The sequence below is a fragment of the Meriones unguiculatus genome, chromosome 2 (genome assembly GCF_030254825.1).
Source record: "Meriones unguiculatus strain TT.TT164.6M chromosome 2, Bangor_MerUng_6.1, whole genome shotgun sequence".
NCBI lineage: Eukaryota > Metazoa > Chordata > Mammalia > Rodentia > Muridae > Meriones > Meriones unguiculatus.
In genome coordinates, this window is record NC_083350.1 from 46,190,506 (window position 1) to 46,210,213 (window position 19,708).

The 19,708-nt window shown below is 42.6% G+C and overlaps 1 protein-coding gene across 3 annotated transcripts in view; it reads left to right on the forward strand.

The window, feature by feature from the left end:
- Prelid2 (PRELI domain containing 2) overlaps positions 1 to 19,708 on the forward strand; it is an 82,145-nt gene that overhangs the window by 39,013 nt on the left and 23,424 nt on the right. For all 3 annotated transcript variants that reach the window (XM_060377339.1, XM_021650736.2, XM_021650735.2), the window contains exon 5: positions 6,794 to 6,899. In XM_060377339.1, the coding sequence (XP_060233322.1) occupies positions 6,794 to 6,899 (106 nt within the window). The remainder of the gene's footprint in view (positions 1 to 6,793; positions 6,900 to 19,708) is intronic.

A 19,708-nucleotide genomic window follows, 5' to 3' on the forward strand; every position in this document is an offset into this window, starting at 1 on the left:
AGGTGTAGATTTTTACTGTGAGCTTGATCTAAACGTAGGCGTTGTTATTAGATCTAAGGCAGTGTTTATGGGCTGGGGCTGATTCTAAGTGAGAACTCATCAGCTTGCATGAAGCCCTGAATACTCAGCACTGGGGAAAAAACAGGAAAGACAAGGCCGTACTAGCTATATTGACTAAAATCATGTCTTTTTGAGTCCAGTGTTTCTTAGAATATATTTTGTGTGTGTGTATGATTGGGGGTATGTACATATCGGTATATATACAGGAACATACACACAGGAGACTTGGGTCCTTTCTCCTCTCTAAGATGTCAGCAGGTAGGGAGATTCGAGAAAATATTTTCTGCACTGAGGTTTGATTGCAAAGGATTTTAACTAGTTCATTTAACAAATGTGGTTGCACTCGTGTAAGAATTGCACTGCAAATGGGGTGTAAGGGACCATCGTGTCAGTTACTCTGTGGTCCTGGAAGTTTTTTTCATTTGGGATCACATCTGACTTCCAAAGCCCCAGATTCCCCTCCGTCTGGTATCTTGCCTACCTTGTCACTTTTATTCTCCCATCCGGTGCAATTCCCAAGTCTACAACAAAACTGATGAGAATGTATGGGCATTTTCAGATAACATGTGTGTGCAAGTGTGTGTTTGTGTGTGTGTGTGTTTTGTCATCTTGACACAAGGTAAAGTCACCCGAGAGGGAACCACAATTGAGAGAAGGCCTCCATCACACTGGACTGTAAGCATGTGTGTGAGGCGTCTTCTTGACTAAGGACTGATGTGAGAGGGGGAGGGCCCACTGCAAGTGTTACACCCTTGGACTCGTGGTCCTGGCTGGTCTAGGAAAGGAAGCTGAGCAAGCCAGTGAGCAGCATTCGTCAGTGGCCCCTGCTCCAGTTCCTGCCTCCAGGTTGAGTTCCTGCCCTAACGCTCTAGGTGATGGACTGTGTTGTGGAAGCGGAAGCCAGATACACCCTCTCCTCCCCAAGCTGCTTTTTGTCAGTGGTGTTTGTCACTTCAATAGAAAGCCAACAGGGACAGTGTGGCTTGGCTGCCCAGATATTGTCTACTACTCTGTGCTGGGCCCTTGTGGGCCTTTCTCTGCTGGAAAGCTTTGCCTCCATCAGCCGATGCTAACACTCACCTACTTGTTCTTTGCATTTCCTATGAAAACAGCGAGGTCCTAGAAGAACCTCGACATTCTCAGTATGGTGTGGGGAAAGGAAAACCAAGAGGTGGCTTAAGAGGACTTGAAATGAAGGGCGAGCCAAAGTGAGCAAGTTCCTTAATTGAAAATGTTTCTTCTTAACACCAGCAGTTTAAAAAAGAATGTTTTTGTCTTTATAGAACCGATCTTCAAGGCTGTCATTTTGGTGTAGTGTGTATGTGTATGGCGTCTCTGTGTGATGTGTATGTGCATATTTGTGTGGGGGAGGGCATGGGTATCTTTGTGTATGTGTGTGGAGGCCAGAGGAAGAGGCTGTGTGTCCTGCTCAATTTCCCTGACACAGGAATCCTCACTGAATCAGGATCTATGCTGCCATCAAGTCCCACGGATCAAGTCATCCCACAATCGTCCTGTTTCTATCTGCTCTTGAGGCTACAGGCAAGCGTGCATGGTTACACCTAGTTTTTAATGTGGGAACTTGAACTCCGGTCCCCATGTTTGCCAGGAAGCACTCTTCTCCACCGAGCAGTTTTCCTAGCTCTGCGATGTGTGCTAGCTCCCTAGCTCTGTGTGTGTGTGTGTGTGACTATATGAGATATGTAATATATAGCATATGGTAACCTTGCAGTCTGTGGTTTCAGGTTTCAGCAAATGAGTTAGGCCAGGTTAACTATAGCCCAAGTCTCTAGTGGAGATGCATACATTCGGCTTTTGTATAGCTAGAAATCTTAATTTCCTTTTCCTTTCTGGAAGGTAGTTTCACTGAGTTCTTGGTTTATGTTTTTTTTTTTTTTTTTTTTTTTTTAAGGCTTTAATTTTTATTTTATTTTATTTTTTTTCTAATTGTGCTCTCCTTTTTTTTTTTTTTTTTTTTTTTTTTTTTTTTTTTTTTTTTTTTTCAATGCAGTTTATTCAGGAACATTGAACAATCCTCGGACCCCGGGGAAAGCCAGCCCACAGCTTAAATAGCCTCTGGGTAGCCAACCCAGGCGTGCCACGGGGGCAATGCAGATAGGTCCACATACATGGAAGCAAGCCAGATCCTCGGCCTTAGCCAAATGTGGAGTTGTTCGTGACAGAGAGCACTCACCATCGGGAAGGTGGAAGGCGGAAACCAGCTCCATCTTTAAGACATAGCATTCCGCAGCTCTCTACAGTTCCCCCTTTTTGTTTTAGATGCATCAGGCAAGAGTAGAGGTCTGATCTCTGATATTAGAAATAAATTGGGACTTTGTACAGATGTTCATTTAGGTGTCATCCACCCAAAGAGCATCAGACCGTCCGATACCTTTTTCTCAGAGGCGGGACCTGGGGCATCAACCCGCATGCAATCAGACATGCTCTTCTCTGGGTCCAAAGCGGCTGACCCTGAGTGCAGTGCTTAGCCTCGCATCCTGAGCGTATCATTTTAGCTTTTTATGGTATCCAACCATGCTTGGGGAGAATGTCCTGCTTCAATGGCTGTAAAGGCCTGAATGATCATGGCTGCATCACACTGTTGTGAGACTCTAATCTTGCATATATGCCACAGGCAAACCAAGGAGACCAACACCAGAAGGCCTGCTAACACTCCCATGCCCGCCCATTCCTTCAGATGATTCATGGCTGCAGCAATCCATGTTGATAATCCTGTGGCTAGTCCTGCGTCCACTCCGGTAGAATTTACTATAACAATGGCCACTCTCAGCTGCTCCATCGTAGTATCGAATTCTCCAGTCCAATTACCTAAAATATAGCTCGACAATTGTTTAGACAGATTTGCAGCACAGGAAAAATTCTCATGTTGTATGCTAGTGACACAAAGTCCAGCATACTTTCATTGACAGCCAGGTTGAGCGATTTGCCATAGGGTATCAATTTGCTCCTGCAAGAGGTCAATCCTCTGATTGAACACCATCAAGCTTCCTTTTAGTTGAGCATTAATTCCTTTATGTACAACTAAGGCATGAGCTACATTGGCTAAATGATTATTCAGGGTCTGAGCAGTCTGCCCAGTATGACTCATGGCTAATGCCCTGGTGGTAGCTCCAACAGCCGTCAATGAGATGGTAGTAACTTGGTTTATGTTTTTTTCTTTTGGTGTTCTGAATATATTAACCCAGTTCTCTCCAGCCTGCAAAGTTTCTGATGAAAAAAAAAAAATCTGCTGATAACTCCAGGAAGCTCCCTTGTGAGACAGTTGCTTTTCTCCTGCTGCTTTTAGTCTTCTCCTGTGACTCTTGAGACGGTGCGATGTGTCTGATGGGATTTCTTTAGACCTCTCCTCGTTGGACTTTGTTGAGATTTTGGATTTGCATGCACATTTCCTTTTTTAAATTTGGGGATTTGGGGCCATTATTGCTTTGTATGATCTCTCTTCCCCATTCTCAATGATTTCTCCTTTAAGATGCCACAAGTGTGAATAATAGAATGTAATATATAGATGTAATGTGGGCCCGCCTGACAGCATCCACAGGTCTCAAAAGCTCTCACCACGTGTCTTCATTTGTTTTTCTGCTTTGAGCAGCATGTCCTCACGTTCCTTGCTGGTGTTGTTTTCTGTCCTTTAGGTACTTCGTTGATATTCTCACCTTGTTCACGTTTCAATTTCCTGAATTCATTTAGTTGTTTGGATTTTTCTTGGCTAATTGAACATTTTAAAAAATAATTATTTCAAATTCATATGCCTGTTTCTTTAGGGTGAGTTTTTACAAATTTATTTGTTCCCGTGACTGGGCCATTTTCCTGCGTGCGTGTGTGTATGTGTGTGTGTGTGTGTGTGTGTGTGTGTGTGTAAGTCCTGTGAACTTTCAGAGAAATTTGGGTTTTTGAAACAAGAACCACCTCTTTCCATTTGTCACGGGTGGCTCTTTACAGAGGAGCCTCACAAATCGGCCCATCCAGAGTGTGCAGGCCTCTCGAGGTTTTTCTGAGTATCTTCTGTGGGACTCTGATTTCACAGATGCAGAGGTCTTGAGTTGGTAATCTCTTGGTTCTGCTGGTGGTCTGCCTGTGGTACTGCAGGCTGTTAAGGGCTGTGCCAGCCTGCTGTGCTGGCGCCTGTTCTCTGTGGAGTTACAAGCCTCCAAGCATGCTGCTTCCCTTCCCTGGGCTCCTGACCCCAGGCAATGCCTGTGAAAACAATGTGTGTTGGATGTACGCTCATCTCCTTTTCCTTCTGCGGCGGGAGAAGCTGGCTTTCCTCGCTCTTTCCCTATTCTGCTCTGCTGTGCGGGTTGGCAGGGAGCCATCAGGAGTGTGATGGACTAAGGGACAGGTAGGACAATAGTGAGGCCCAGGCTTGAGTGTATCTATCTGTGAGAGGTTTTCCAGCCCGGATTAAGCTAGACTGGGGAAAATCTGCACCGTGTGGGTGGCACCGGCCCCTAACCTGAGGTCCCAGCTGAGTCAATGCGTTTTCCTGAATTGGTTCGTGAATCCACTCAGATATGAGCAAGTAGCCTACCAATGGCACGGACCAGCACTGGCTGGCAGCTGGACTTTCCCATTGCAACAGATCATATCCCAGGAACCAGGACCTGAAATGCACCTGTCCTCCCAGCTAGGCATGGTGGTGTGTGTCAGCACTTGGGGGCTGGAGACAGGAAGATCACGATGTCAAGGCCAGTCCATACCACGTAGAGTTTGAGGTCAGCCTGGATGTACAAGACCCTTGGTCTCACAGCAAGCAACACCGTCAATAAACAGTACAAGCCTCGCCTTGCTTCAGTTGCTTGTTTCAGATGTTCTGTATCAACCATTGAGAAGTTTCTCCTACAATGAGTGATAGCAGCACACTTTTCACTTGCTTTGACATGACCGTTCTGGGCTGCGCCCTCCCTTGGGTGTGCTCCACCTCTTAATTGGTTTCAAAGGCAATTTCGTTTGTGTATTTCTGTTAAATCATTGTGTTCACCGGAGGATGAGAGCTGGAGGCTTCCTGTTCAGCCATCTTACAGCATTCTCAAGTGTGATCCAGATCTCTGTTTTATGGGATGGGGATAATTAATATTGGTAGAACTTTGGTAATTAAAATGATAGAAATGGAATCACATCTGCTCCCTGTGACTCCCAGCCCCTGTCCGGGTTTCAATAACTACTTCAGGCTTCGGGCTTTGCAGTCTCTGTGTTTGCCTGTCTCTCTTTAGCAACTGTTGCTAGAATTTAGCAAATGCTTAGCACATGTCAGTCATCCTTCCTGTCCGTGTTATATGTATAAACTCCTTTATTACAATAGCTGTAAGTAGGTGATGTTATGATCCCATTTACATATGAGAAAATTGGTTAGAGAAAGTAAATAATTTTATTCGGGGTCATGAAGCTGATACTTGTCTTGCGTTCAAATTTTTAAGAGGCATTTTACTTTTAAAGAGAGGAGCTAACCACATTTATTGTCACGGAGAAAGTTCATATTAATTAGTCATACAATGAAAGGGGCTCTTGGTCCTGATTACCATGAAAGTAAATGTATTCAGACGTTAGCTGAACTGTAATTCACTCAATTGCAAATTAAGAGTGATAGTTTCTAGGTGGGCATAGCGGTTGTACTGCTTTAGTTTCAGCATTTGGGAGGCAGAGGCAGGGGGATCTCTGAGTTCAAGGCCAGCCTGGCCTACAGAGTTCCAGGACAGCCAGGGCTTCATAGTGAAACTCTGTCTTGAGAAAAACACCATCGTCCCTCCAAAGAGTGATAATTTCTTTTTAATGTGTTTTTATTTTTGAATTTTACACATGGCATTTTAATCATATCTACATCCCTCTCAACTCCTGTCATGTCCCTCCTTCCCTTTCAACTTCATGTTCTCTTCATCTGTAATTATTTATGTGTAGGGCCCTTCCTTCCTGCTGGAATGTTGACTGTTTGGTCTCCTTAGGTTTTGTGCAGGCAGCCAGAGCTGCTGGGCGTCCATGGATGCAGCATCTTCATCGTGTACAGAGGACCCCAGTCCTCGCCAACTTCTGGCTCTTGTCTGGTTCTTTCTGCCCCTCCTCTCGGATGTTGCTGGAGCCTTGGGCCCAGGGGTTGTGTATTAAATGACCAATTTATGCACTGGAACTTCACAGTCACTTCTTTTTGGCCAGTTGTTAGTTCTTTGCAATGGCTTCCATCTGCTATAAAAAACAAAGAACACTTCTTAGGTAAGGATGAGAGCCACACTAAATGAGAATTAAAGGTTTGGAAAGCAATTGGAAACTATATCAACGTAACAAAAATGGTTGTGGTAGCTTCTTTTTTTTTTTTTGTGGTAGCTTCTTGAAAAGGCATTTTGCCTGGTGATATGGATATTCTTTAATTCCAATGATTGTTTTTTTATACTGTATAAATGTATATAGTTTAGGTCAACCTTAAATAGAATATTTTGTTGTAATAGGTAATTACTCAATTATTATGGATATTATTTTGTGTTAATTGTGAGTAGTAATTATGCTGCTGAAAGTGTATAATTTACATATTCAAATGCAAAGTAAATGAGGTTTTTTTTTTGACAATTACCCCATCACCCTTCCTTCCCCACCTCCCACTCTCACTGGCTCTTCTCAACCACGCTCCCAAGCTCGTGGCTGTTTTATTTTACTTTATGCAGATGCTAATTCATGGAGATAATTTTGTGTGTCTTTTCTTTTTCTTTTTTTTCTTTTTTTCTTTCAGGACAGAGTTCATTCAAACAGGCAGAATTTCAATCACAGGGGCTGGATTTCTTAACTGTGTTTTGGAAACTTTTGCTAGTACGTTCTTAAGACAAGGAGCCCAGAAGGTAAGCTTGTTTCCACTCTGAACCAACATTAGCTTTAAGAAAACATGGAGTGCAAAAAAAAAAAATTAAGAAAACAATGAGGGAAAAAAGGGGTTGACAGGGCAGGAGGTAGGACAGGCAGGTGAGAGTGAGCAGAAAGCATTAGCTACATGCATGGAACTGTCACAGCATAGTATTAATTAACAAAAAAATATTAGTCTAGCTGGAGTTTACAGGTAGAGGTTTGTGACCTCTTAGTGAGTTTTTAAACTCAATGTAGTGACATTGTCTAGAATTAAAAAAATACTGCATCATAGGAAAATATCAGAATTTATTGCACATGTTATTTGGTGAAATGTCTACTCTGGTTATTTATATAAGTGATTGAATGTGAAACTGGGCTATGTTATAAAATGTGTTTCTTGACATGAGCCATTGCCTAAATATTTTGAAATTTACTACATCAAAGCTGACCTTATGATATTAAGACTATTAATGAATGCTTGAAAAGTAATTTATATTTTCATATAACAACTATAAGATAAACTTCTAGGATTCACCCACGTGAAATAAAAACTTACCATGAGTGCAAAAAATAAAAAATAAAAAAGGAAAACATGGAGGTTTCATCTGGCAAGGCATAGTAGAAGAATAGCATAGACATATATGATAAAAGGGGGAGTTAGCGAATGAATGTTTCCACAAAGTTGCCTCAATGATTGTTATATAAGACCAGAGTTTAACCTTCTCCATTGAGCCCAGGGTAAACCAGTCTCAGTCAGTTCTGAAGTGTGCTGCACTGGGCTGTTGAGGTGTGTGATGTGTTCTTGGCCTAGGTAATGGGGTTTCTGTTATGGATCCTTCCTAGGCTGGAAGGGAGTAGTTGAACACATAGAAGTTCCGACGTCACTTTTACTCACTGACGCATTGTTGTGCTTGCTTATTGCTAGACCATAGTATGTGCGTTTATTATAAATAAAAAGAAAGGAAAAGAAAATAACACCATCGCCCTCTTATCTGCAAAATTGCAATCTCAAAATAATGCCCCTGGTGAGAAAATTAATTTTATTACTATGTCTCTGACTGAGTTGACTCCTTGTTCATCTATTAAATCTTATATTAGAAAAGCCATAATAATAATTAAGCATAATTGTTTTGCACATAAGTCTATTCATCAAAAGGATGGAATCTCTTTTGGGAGAGATAATATTTAAAAGTTGAGTTGAGGTTTCTTATTATTAAATTGGCTGCACAGAGTCACTTGTAAAAAAATAAAATCAAATCCTATCCGCGGTCCCTGTGAAGACGGATGGCAGGCTGTATTCATCGTGGGTTATGCTCGCCTCACTTTAGATAAATGCATGTTGTCAGTTCCCCGAGTGACTTGGTATTTTACCTGTTAACAGTTGTTAGTCTTGATGGTGTAAGAACCTCGAGGTGATTTGCATTCCCATCATAATGGTGAAAGATGATCAAATGAGTACAGCCCATGTTCTCCTTCTGTCTCGCCTATCTTCTCACAGGAGAGAACCTGTGCTCTGCTAGGCACTACGAAATATGGGCTAAAGGGAAGAAGTGAAACGTAGGCTGTAGACTTACACCCCACGGTAAGCGTTCACTCTCTGCCGATAGGCAGATGCGGTAAAGCCCTTACCTTCTCAGCACGGTGAACCTCACACGGCCGGGGCAGACTTGTGCTGTGCCTACGCTCCTTGCGTACGTTAGGAATCCGTGACTGCAAGTGACAAAACACACTTTAGGATGCTCACTGGAATGGTGCGTGGTGCTGAGGCTGGCTGCTGGCTTCAGGAAGAGCTGCACTGAGGCGGGAGCTTCTGAACATGTCTGCAGGATTCCTTCCCCACACAGTCCGCCTGTGTCTGTAGCGACGTCTGTGCTTCATGGTTCTCTTTTCTGCAGTCTGGTTCTCTCTGTTTAGTGGGATGTGGGTCTCCATTGTCCAGGTCTACATGTGTAATAAAGTTCTGGCTAATAGTAAGACTGCCTGCATCTATCTACCATCCCTCTCTGTCTCTCTCTTTCCCTCTCTCTATACATATATATAATTTCTATATCTGTCTATTATCTATCTATCTATCTATCTATCTATCTATCTATCTATCTATCTATCATCATAATCATCTTCACTTGTTTGCTCACTTGTTCTATCCTTCCTCTTTGTTTTGTTTTTTTCTTTCTGCCAGCAAAATGACTGTTTATCTCTTTTCTTTTCTAATGTCTCTCTGGAAGGAGAGGGCCTTGTTTGCAAGTAGGTCAGACAGGACTAGGAGGTTGAATGACAGCTATAAAACACGACCCTCTTCTGCCATGACCACGGGGTCAGGCCTGAGGTCACATCTCAGAGAAAGGGCTTGGGGGGAAATATTCCCTAAGCATTTTTTGCTTCTAGCGTGTTCTCATGTTAGACTTTGTACTCTGTACCCTAATGGGGGTGGGGAGAGAGAGAGAGAGAGAGAGAGAGAGAGAGAGAGAGAGAGAGAACTGTCTTCACCTCCATTTCTCTCCCCTGCTTCTCACCCTTTCTCACATACCAGCAGAGGATGTTAAGTGTCTAACATGCCCCTCACTGAACCTGAAGCTAGGCTGGTGGGTAGTAAGACCCAGCCATCCTCCTGCCTTCCACCTGCCTACTGAGTTTGGGTTACAGGTGTGTGTGTGTGTGTGTGTGTGTGTGTGTGTGTGTGTGTCCAGCTTTTTATGGGGGTGCTGAAGTTTGAACTCAGGTTCTCACACTCGCCCAGCCAGTGCTGATACCCACTGAGCCATCTCTGCAGCCCCAGCTTTATTAGACTTGATTCTTCTGTAAACTGCGATACCATGGACAGTGCCTGGTATGTGTCTGTGGAAACGAGTAGGAAGGAAACAGACTGTGCACAAGTGCCTTGCTGGCTTCTCACAAATATTCACTGGAGCAAAACCAACGAAACCAAGTGACGAACCCTTATTCTTTTTTATTATTTCAGAAATAAGAGTACAGTTTTCCTGCCAGCTTTTCTGGCTTTTCTTTCTGTAGAGGCTGAGTTTTAGTAGCTTTTTGGTTTTAGAAGGCATCTGTGCTTAAGTGTCTTTTATCTCTTGCTGATTGTTTCTAGGCCCAGCCTGCCTCTCTGCTAAACCTCACAGCTGTGCCCGCATAACTGGTTTTTGCCCAAGTGCCCATGCCAGGGTTTTAGGTGACTGTCCTTTCTCTTTTGGACTTTATCCTTGACGCTGATTAGGAGTGGTAAAGGCAGACTCTGATAGCTATATTTTTTTTCCCCCAGTCAAAGAAAAATGAGACACTCAAACTTTCTAGCTCTGTAAATTAAAGTTGGGCTGTTGATATGGGGCTGTAGGCCGAGGTCACTTGTGCTTCTGAGCCTTTGGGGGCTTGTTCAGTTGCAGTTTTCCCCATTCCCTTCATATCTAGTGTAGTTTCTGGCGCACATGCTGGCTTTCACACACCGGTCAGAAGCCACTCTCCTCCTGGAGTAGCTGGAGTGGTTATCAGAGTCGTTGATTTCCCTTGGGTGCCAAGGTCCTGGTATGCCCCTGCAGTGGGACCGCTTGTATCTAGGCAGCTGCTGCGCACTCTCTCATTGCTTTTGTGACTTGGAAGAAGTCCCTTTGTCCAAGTTTGTTCATCCACCACAGAGGGATTCTGATGCCGTCTTAGAGGCACAAGTGTAAGCCTTGAGAGTTTTAAGTTGAAGCACACAGGTTACGTATAAACACTTGTGCTCTTTGCTTTGAAGGGTGAAGAACATCACACTCACAGGCTTCTCTGTCACGCTTTCTTCTTCTTCTTACACACTCCTCTCCCAAACCATGTGAACAGGGATAGTGCACATAACTAAACTTTAAATTGTCTTCAACTCTGCAAGGGTCGTTTGATGTCTGTTGTGTGCTGGGCATTGGGTGCTGGAGACACATAGAAATGGGACAGTTTATGGGATGTGGATTGTGCCTTGTGCAGCTTTGATTTAGGGACACGGTGCTGAGGGTGGGAAGCATGGAAGATAGTAACTGAACGTCTGCTGATGTTGAGAACATGCAGAGCCTTGCTTGGTGCTCTGAGTCCGAGGAGGGCATTAGCGAGGCAGCTCCTGGGCGTGAGAGTTGTAGATGCCAGGCCCTGTGCCTGGCATGTGTGCTTGGCCTTATCCACTTCTCTGAGCAACTCAGTGATGTAGGAATTGCTGTTCTTCTTTTATTTACACAGGGAGACCGAGGTCCCAAGTGACAGAACAGTTTTCTCAAGGTTACAAAATTAGGAAGTGGGACAACTGGAGTGTGATCCAGAGCTTGTCTGGCCCCAGAGTATGCTCTGGGTTTCTAACTCTGACAGTCCCATCTGAAGTCTGCAATTACACCATGTGTGTGGTGGGGGAGACGGGGCCGATGTAGGTGTTTAGGATACTCAAAACAAGGGGATATGCATATAGTGAGCTAACAGAATCCAAGAAGAGGGAGCCTGGTTATGATGAAGAAGAATGGGGTGGCGGGGTAATTTTTGTAGTTTTAGGAGCAGGTATCCTTTGCTTAGCCAGTGCCTGCTACAAAAGCATGAGGACCTGACCTCAACCCCTGGAACTCAAGAAGCTCAGCTTGTAATTCTGGTGCTGAGGAGGCAGAGAAGGGTGGGTCTCTGAGACTCACCAGGCAACATAGCCTACCCAGGCCAGTGGGAGACCTTGTCTCCAAAAACAAGGTTGACAGCTCCTGAGGAATGATGCTGGCTGGTCATCCCTTGCTTCACATGTGTGTACATCTGGACACACACTTACACAAGCATCATATTACACACACCAAAACACACACAGATGCATTGACACAGACTGATAGACTCACAGACAGACAGACAAACACATGCAGAAACACTCACACAGACAGACAGACAGACAGTCAAACATAGACACAGACAAACACAGACAGACAGACACAGGAAAACAGACACACACACATAGAAACACAGACAGACAAAAAGACAGACATACACACATAGACAGACACAGAAAGACAAACTGTTATATACACAGACCCACAGACATACAATCAGACACACACACACACACAGGATCTTTGAGGTTTTTGGTTAAATTTATTTGTGAGTGACTTTCTTCTTTGTATTTATTATAAATGGTTCTTTTCCAAGTGTTTTAGATAGTTAGTTACCCATATGTAGAAATACTATAATTTTGTATATTAATTCTGTATCTGAAACTTTATTGAACTTATTAATTCTAACATCTTTTTTGGGCAAATCTTTTAAAGATCTTTCTATGGTAAGATCATTTCATCAACAAACATGCACATTTCTTTTCCTTCCTTTCCTATTTAACTGCCTATAATTGCTTCCTCTTGTCTAATTGCTAGACTTCGGTAGAATGATAAATAGAAGTGCTGAGGATAGTCCAATTTTTTTTTTCTCACACACCTTTATGCATGACAGCTATAAACTTTTCATCACTGTGTATCTTTCTCAAGCCTGTGCTGAAGAGAGTCCACATACAGTAAGAGCTCAGGCAGTGGGCACTGTGTGTTACAGAACAAGCTTCTCAATTTGAGAGGCTCACATAGATGTGTGATAGAATCTGAGCACACCTATTGGCACACAGAATGAGAGAGATGTTTTAATCTGCAAAGTTGGCATAATTTGTTACACAGAATAAATAACCAATAAAGTGAATTTGGGGAAAAAAATCACGTGATCAGCTTCACTATGCAGACCAGGCTGACTTCAAACTCAGAGATTTGGCTGCCTCTGCCTCCCGAGTGCTGGAATTAAAGGCCTGTGGCACCACATACCTTTTCAAATGTCCTTTTGGACCACATGTATTAGACCAAGTTTTCTTTGACAGTAGGGAATTATATTATCCACTGTAAAAATGGATTCTTAAAAAACAAATCCAAACTAACAACCACACACCCTAAACTAACATGTCCAGATTTTTTACCATGTCCAAACCAGACCTTTAAAGTTATTTTCAAATGGTTTGACTTGCCCACAATTGTCTCTGTAACAAATATTTCACACGCTGCTGCATTCCATCTCTGCTTCAGCCTTCTGATCAGCATGAGAAGAATTACAGCGACGGCACTAATAATGGGGCCTTCTCCAAGAGTGGCTGAAATAACAAATTAATTTATCACACATTGAAAAATGTATTTCACAAACTTAAGGAAAGAGCAAGCCTGTGTGATTGTCTAATGAGAACGCTGCATTCCTCAGCATTTGTGGTTGTCCCTAACCACAGAGACAAACTGGCTAAAAAAAGAACACTCCGAGACAAGGTTGTTATCACGGCATTATCTTCCAAGCCTCCGTGGAGAAGTGAAAACTGAATTCTGGCCTCAAAAGAAACCAAGTGGGAGCAGCTCAAACAAAAAGTTACCATGTAGGTTTGCGTTTTTGCTTTGTGCTGTTTTTGGAAGTGGGGGCGGTTGGGGGTGTGGTCAGAGAGATGGAAGCAAAGCTTCTCAGGATCATGTTCATTGTGGTGTAAGGTGCCCTTTCTCAATGGAGTGGTGTCAACAAGAGGAAAAGCTGGTTTTGGAAGCAAAACTGAATTCTCTGTATGGAATAATGATAGAGTATGGACACAGATCCTTAGTTTGTCTGTGCTGTTTCATAATAAGGGGAGCAGTTAGATGGAAATAGAGTCCCTTAGCCAGTGTCTTCTGAAGCAGCGGTCTTGTGTTGGACTATCTGGTCCCGAACAGATCTAATTGAGATATATAGCCTCCATACTATAACTCCATAACTCCCCAGCCCTATAGGATGGGGAAATCTCTAGAATTTTGAGCTGATCCCTCAAAATCAAGTCCCATTCATTGCATTAATGAGGGTCTATATCTAACGTGCATTATATTATTTAATAAGCCACCAATTTCACCACTGAAAATTTTGTTTTTAACATACCTTGTGCTAATTTTCTTTCAAGGATAAAGATAATCGAAATTCCTAGAGTGAGGTTGATTAGAATAGTCGCTCCAACCACTGGAGTGTGAAGCCCACACGAGGGCATTAGCTGTGCCTGGCATGTGATAGGATGTAACGCACGCATGTCATAGTTTTACACTGTGCACGCTGAAGTGCTTTGAAGCCAATCGTAGGCAGCCTAACAGCCAGATTCAAGCATCAGCTTGTGAACTAAGGAGTGTGCTCTGTTTCTCAAAGGCCATTTAGTGTGATGTGGGATTCTGGGTGTGTGCGTAACATCGTGATTGAATGTGAAGCTTTATGGAAAGGCCCATTGGTCAGACCCCCAGCTTTTCCTCTCTGGAACGGGTGACGATAATTTTATTCCATGGGGATTTGAAAGGATTTCATAAGTCTGTGAGCATGCTTGGCACATATTAAACTTCAGTGATTGCTAGTATTAAAAGATGTTTTCTGATAAAAGTGTTATTTATAGATAAATAGCGCTGTGTGTGTTAGTGTGTGTGTGTGTGTGTGTGTGTGTGTGTGTGTGTGTGAATGTGGAAGACAGAATGTGGAAGACCTCTGGCATTACACCTCAGATGCCATTCATCTTGGTTTCTGGCATAGCACCTGTCACTGGGACCCGGGGCTCACTGGGCAGGCTAGGCTGGCAAGCCAGAGAATGGCAGGGCTAGCCACCTGTCTGTGCCTCCCCAGCACTGGGGTTGCTCATGCACACCACCATGCCTGGCCCTGCACTTCCATTCTGAGGTTGAACTCTGGTCCTCTTGCTGGCAAGACAGTTTACTGGCTGAGTTAACTCCTCGGCCCTATAAACAGCCTTTTCAATGCATACCTGAGTAAGATATTGGTTGTTATTTTGTTGTGACAAGAATCTCTCTATTGTAGTATCCTTGGCTAGCCTGGAATGTGCTATGTAGCCCAGCTGGCCTGAAATTTATAACCTTGCTTTAGCTTCCAAGTGTGGTTTACAGGTGTGGGCCACCATAGACCACCTAGATGAAATTTTAATCGCCTTTGGAAATCTCTTGACAGTTAATCAAGCTTGGCTGTAGGTGTTAATGCTTCCCCCTTTTGCTTCGTTATTGGCTTGGGTCCCAGAACGCTGACTAGGGATGATGAGGGGAATGAAGAAACGACTTACACAAGGATATAGAAAAGCTGTGATGAGGTGGTCTGGGCTCTCTAATGGAGAAGCCACAGCACCCTGGGAACTCAGTGTATCTGTTATACATAGTTGAACAGGGAGGCAGGGTTATTACTTACAGATTATTATGTAGAGCTGGAAGAGGATGCAGATCTAGTTAGTTTCTATAGGACTCTGAGGGGAGCAGTCTCCAGGCCATGAGCATCCAGTAGGAGAAAGCTCTGCTCAACATTATCTGCACACACTGTCAACATTTGCACTGAGACCCAAGGAAGGCTTTGCCTTCCCTCTGAGCCTCACCCAGGGAAGGGTTTGCCGTTCCCAGGTCTGAAGCATTGGGATCTTTGTTACAGCTCTGCCCCTGTCAAACTCTACATGTTTGTTGGAGATCAAACTTACGGTCTCATACATGCTCAGTAACCTCTCTTTCAGTGAGCTATATCCCCAGCCTTGAATAAGACTTCAGATGTAGAAAAATGTACACTGCTGCTTTTGTGTGTCAACTTGTTACAATCTGGAGTCATCAGAGAGGAAGGAGCCCAGTTGAAGGAATGTGTCTGTGAGTTCCAGCAGTTAGGCATTTTTGCAGTTAGTGATCAATGCGGGAGGACCCAGCCCATTGGTGGTGGTATCATCCCTGGGCAGGCAGTCCTGGATTCTGTAGGAAAGCAGACCGAGTAAGCCATGTGAGGCAGGCCAGTAAGCAGCATCTCTTCATGGCTTCAGCATCAGTTCCTGCCTCCAGGTTCCTGTCCTGCCTGAGTTTCCATTCTGATTTCCCTTCTTAGCTCTTATTGTGACACTGTTTTTCTAATGCTTCTTTGTTCTACTAAACTGGGCACTGGGACATTTGGAAGCTGAGTTCTCTTGACTGTCCTAGATCAGATCTCCCATCAATGTGATAGATTTCCAAGCCTGTTGTGCAAAATTCAAATATATAAAGACAATGGAAGCAGGAATTTGTGGCCAACATAAATTTTTATCTTCCTAATGTAAACCTGAGGTAGGCACAGAACTTAAAGATGAGACATTCTGTACCAAGAATCACTCCCCCCCCCAAAAAAAAAAGGACAATAAAGGTAGGCAGGAAGGAAGGAAGAAAGGAAGGAAGGAGGGAAAGAAGGAAGGATGAACAGGGTTTGCACAGTGTGTGAACTGAATGTTTTTGAGGTACAGATCTCAGAGCAAAAGAGCACTTGTAGGTTTCAGCTTGTCCTCAGCTAATCTCCTTGCACTAAATTAAGGCTCTCAGTTTGACCAAAAAGAACAGAAAATCCTACCAGTCATCTCAGCCTGGGAGTTAAATTCACAAGTGTAGGAATGGCTGCTTGCATTGAAATATACAGAGACAGAAGCACCAGCCAAAGAGCATGCATGGACCGGATCTAGGCCCCCTACACATATGTAACCAATGGAGAGTTTGATCTTCATGTGGTTTCTCTAGTAAGTTTAGCAGGTTCTGTCTATGAATGGACTCAGTTACTTGCTTTCCATCATTTCCCCCTAATGGGGTTGCCTTACTTGGCCTCAGCAGATGAGGATTAGCTCAGTCCTAATTTGACTTAATTTGCTAGGGTGTGTTGGTGTGGGGGGTCCATTTTCCGAGGTGAAGGGGATGATTGATGGGGTAAGACGGTGGAAGGGAGGGACCATGAGGAGAGGGGGCTACTGTGGCACCATTTTATTTTAAATCTCTATTTTATTGGGGTTTCTTATACCTCTACCTCCCTTCTACCCCACCACCACCCCAGGTAGGAGGAGAGAAGGAAGGTTAGAAGGGATTAGTGACAGAGTTCTCTTAAGTTACTTCCATCTGTTAGGGTTGTTTGGTTCTTTGGGGCAATACCAATTTCAGTCATCAGGATATCCAGCAGTCCAGCAAACCAGCAACAGCAAACACAACAGCAGGACAAACAAGCACCTTTCTTCCTCTCTGGGCATCCCTTGAAGCTTTCCTGTCTCTGGGCTCTGGAATTTATACCCTCTCAGAGTCCTCAGAATTAAACTATCTTCAGCTGACGAAGACCACGCCCCTCTCCAAGCCCCTTGAGGCTGTTATCAGCTGTGGACAAACTAAAAGCAGCCCTATATCCCACACTTGGGATTAAAACAAAAACATATTTACGTAGTGTAACTAAGTTTTTAAAGAAACCAAAAACTTCCACTTCAGGCTATGATCAGGATGTAAAGTGAATGGATAAATTAAAAATAAATTTAAAAAAAAGAAAAGAAAGAAAGATAAATGCATTTTTTACTGGAAGGTACAGTAGTCTACTTGCAGTTCTGTGCTGGTACCCTTTGGCATACTACTTGAAAGCTCTCTGGGTTCCCTGATGTGTGGAGTTGAGTACTTTTCCTCTTCTGGGGAGTGATTTCTTTCTAGACTTGTCTGTGGTAGGAGCTAATCTTTTGGCACTGGACTCCGTTGTTGTGTCTATGTTTTGAGGGACCTCAGCAGTGGGCAGAACCCACTTGGAAGAGGGTTCCATGTCTGCCTGTGCCTATTAGGGGCCAGAGGAGTATTGTGTTTAGTGATTCTGAGTTTGTTGGAGTAATTTTTTTTTCGGTCACTTTCAGTTGTTTGTTTTTAATTCTCTTTGCTGTCTGGGATCTGGCATTTGACTCATTAGTCCTTGGAGATTCCTAAACCATTTCCCTTTCTTTCTGCCTTGAACCCTCTGTCTTTTCCTTTTCCTCCTTTCTCTCCCCTACTCTTTCTGGCTTTTTGTTGTCATTGTTGTTGTTGTTTTGAGACAGTGTCAGTGCAACCTATGCTGGCCCTGGAATTCACAATATAGAACAGGATGGTGTTGGATTCATGGTGATCCTCCTGCTTCAGGTCCCAAGTACTAAGATTACAGGCATAAGCCATCAGATCTGGTCCTAAACTGTTTTCTCTATTTTTCTCCAAATTTCCTGAGCAAAAGAAAATGGTATCTTTGGCAGTTAATTAACTTCTTTCATATTGATTCTCAGCTTAAGTAGACTTTAAAGGCTATAATTAAAATTTTTCTTGATCAGTGACCTTTAGTGGGGTATAGCTTTTGTTATTTTTAAAAAATACTTACATTTGTTAAAAACCTGACTTCTTTTTATTAGTTTCTAATCTTCTTGATATGTCTAAAATAGTTAAAATTGAAAGAAATTGTGGCATTCTTCTCTCAAAGACTTTTAAACTCTTTTATACTTTTTTTATGAAGCTTGTTCAAAGATTATTTCTAAGTAACTAGTACATGAACTGAATAACTACTACATATTTTAAATTAGATACTTTGTAAAGCTAGTCATGATGATACCCTGCCCAGAACAGCTGTGTGACCTCGGATGAGCCATTAAAATCTCCTGTCTCATTTTCCTCATCTGTAGAATGAGGACAGTGTTGGTTCCTACTTCAGAGAGTCCTTGGCAAGAGTAAATGATATATAAAACAACATAGATCAGGACTTAGCACAAGGCAAATGATTGATTGTTGTGTTGTCATTATTTAAAAATCAGAGTGCAAGAAAGTTAAAAGCAAAAGCTTATTTTCCCCATTATATCATTGCAGACAATGGTGGTTATAATGAGCCTGCCTGTGCAGTCAGCCTGACTTGGGTTTCAGTCTCAGGGCCCTTCCTCATCTTGTAGTCCAACCTTTCTCTGGGTGACATTTGAATAATGCTGTCCACCTCATGAGTATGAGAATCAAAAGGAAGTGTAATGAAGCACTTAAAATACCTTGGCATACAGGAAACACACCGTAAGTGATCATTTTGTACAAATGGCTTGGTAGTGTATGCTTGTAATCTAGCACTCAGGATTCTGAGGCAGGAGAATCATGTCTGTACTATATAGCAAGACTTTGGCAAAACAAACAAACAAAAACCCAATGACCCAATTTTTCCATCTAGATTTTATATACAGGTTTCAAACATTGATGTCCATAATATTAATACAGTTATACAACTTTTTTAAAAGAACATTTCATCCCAAATGCCTTTTACACTAACTACATAAACTTCAACATAAATGTCATTTTCATTGCTATATAATGTTTCATTTAGTAGTTATAACTTACTTTGCTCTTTACTACTGAGCACAGAGTTATTTCTAATTCAAAATATTACTCAATGTTACAGTATCACAACATCTCCAGGTTAAAAACTTTCATGTTTGTAATGCCCGCCATCTTAGAAAAGATTGACTGAACAGCTCCTACATATGAACTGTTCCCCTGTTCTTTGTGAAGTTTCCTGTTTCTTGCTGAGTGACTTCCAGGTGGAATGTACTACTTTATCCTCAGGACTTAGAAATTCCTCAGGGTTCACTGGACATTTGTTGGCTTAATGAACATATTAAATTATTTTCCAGGAATGGTAAAAGCATTTTATGACTCTGTTCTATTTTAAATTAATATTCAAGCACAGTAATTTCTTTTCAAATCCAGAAACAATGGGATGGTAATGAAATCATTAAGTGTAGGTAATATAGTTTACCCCAATATTTTACTTACTGCCATTATTGTCATCTACTCATTTTTAGTTAGTATTCAAAGCAATGGTTTTCACTGTGGCATTTTCAGACTTTCATGTGTATATATTTTGTTACTATTTGGGTCCCCACAATCTTCTGTCCTCACCCCCACTTTTCTCCTCTTATTGGGCTCCCTTTGCCCTGTGAATCATTTCTCCTTCTGCCTTTGTGTCATACATATTTTATTAACCTCTTTTGGTCCCCCCTTTATAATTTTTTCTTCCC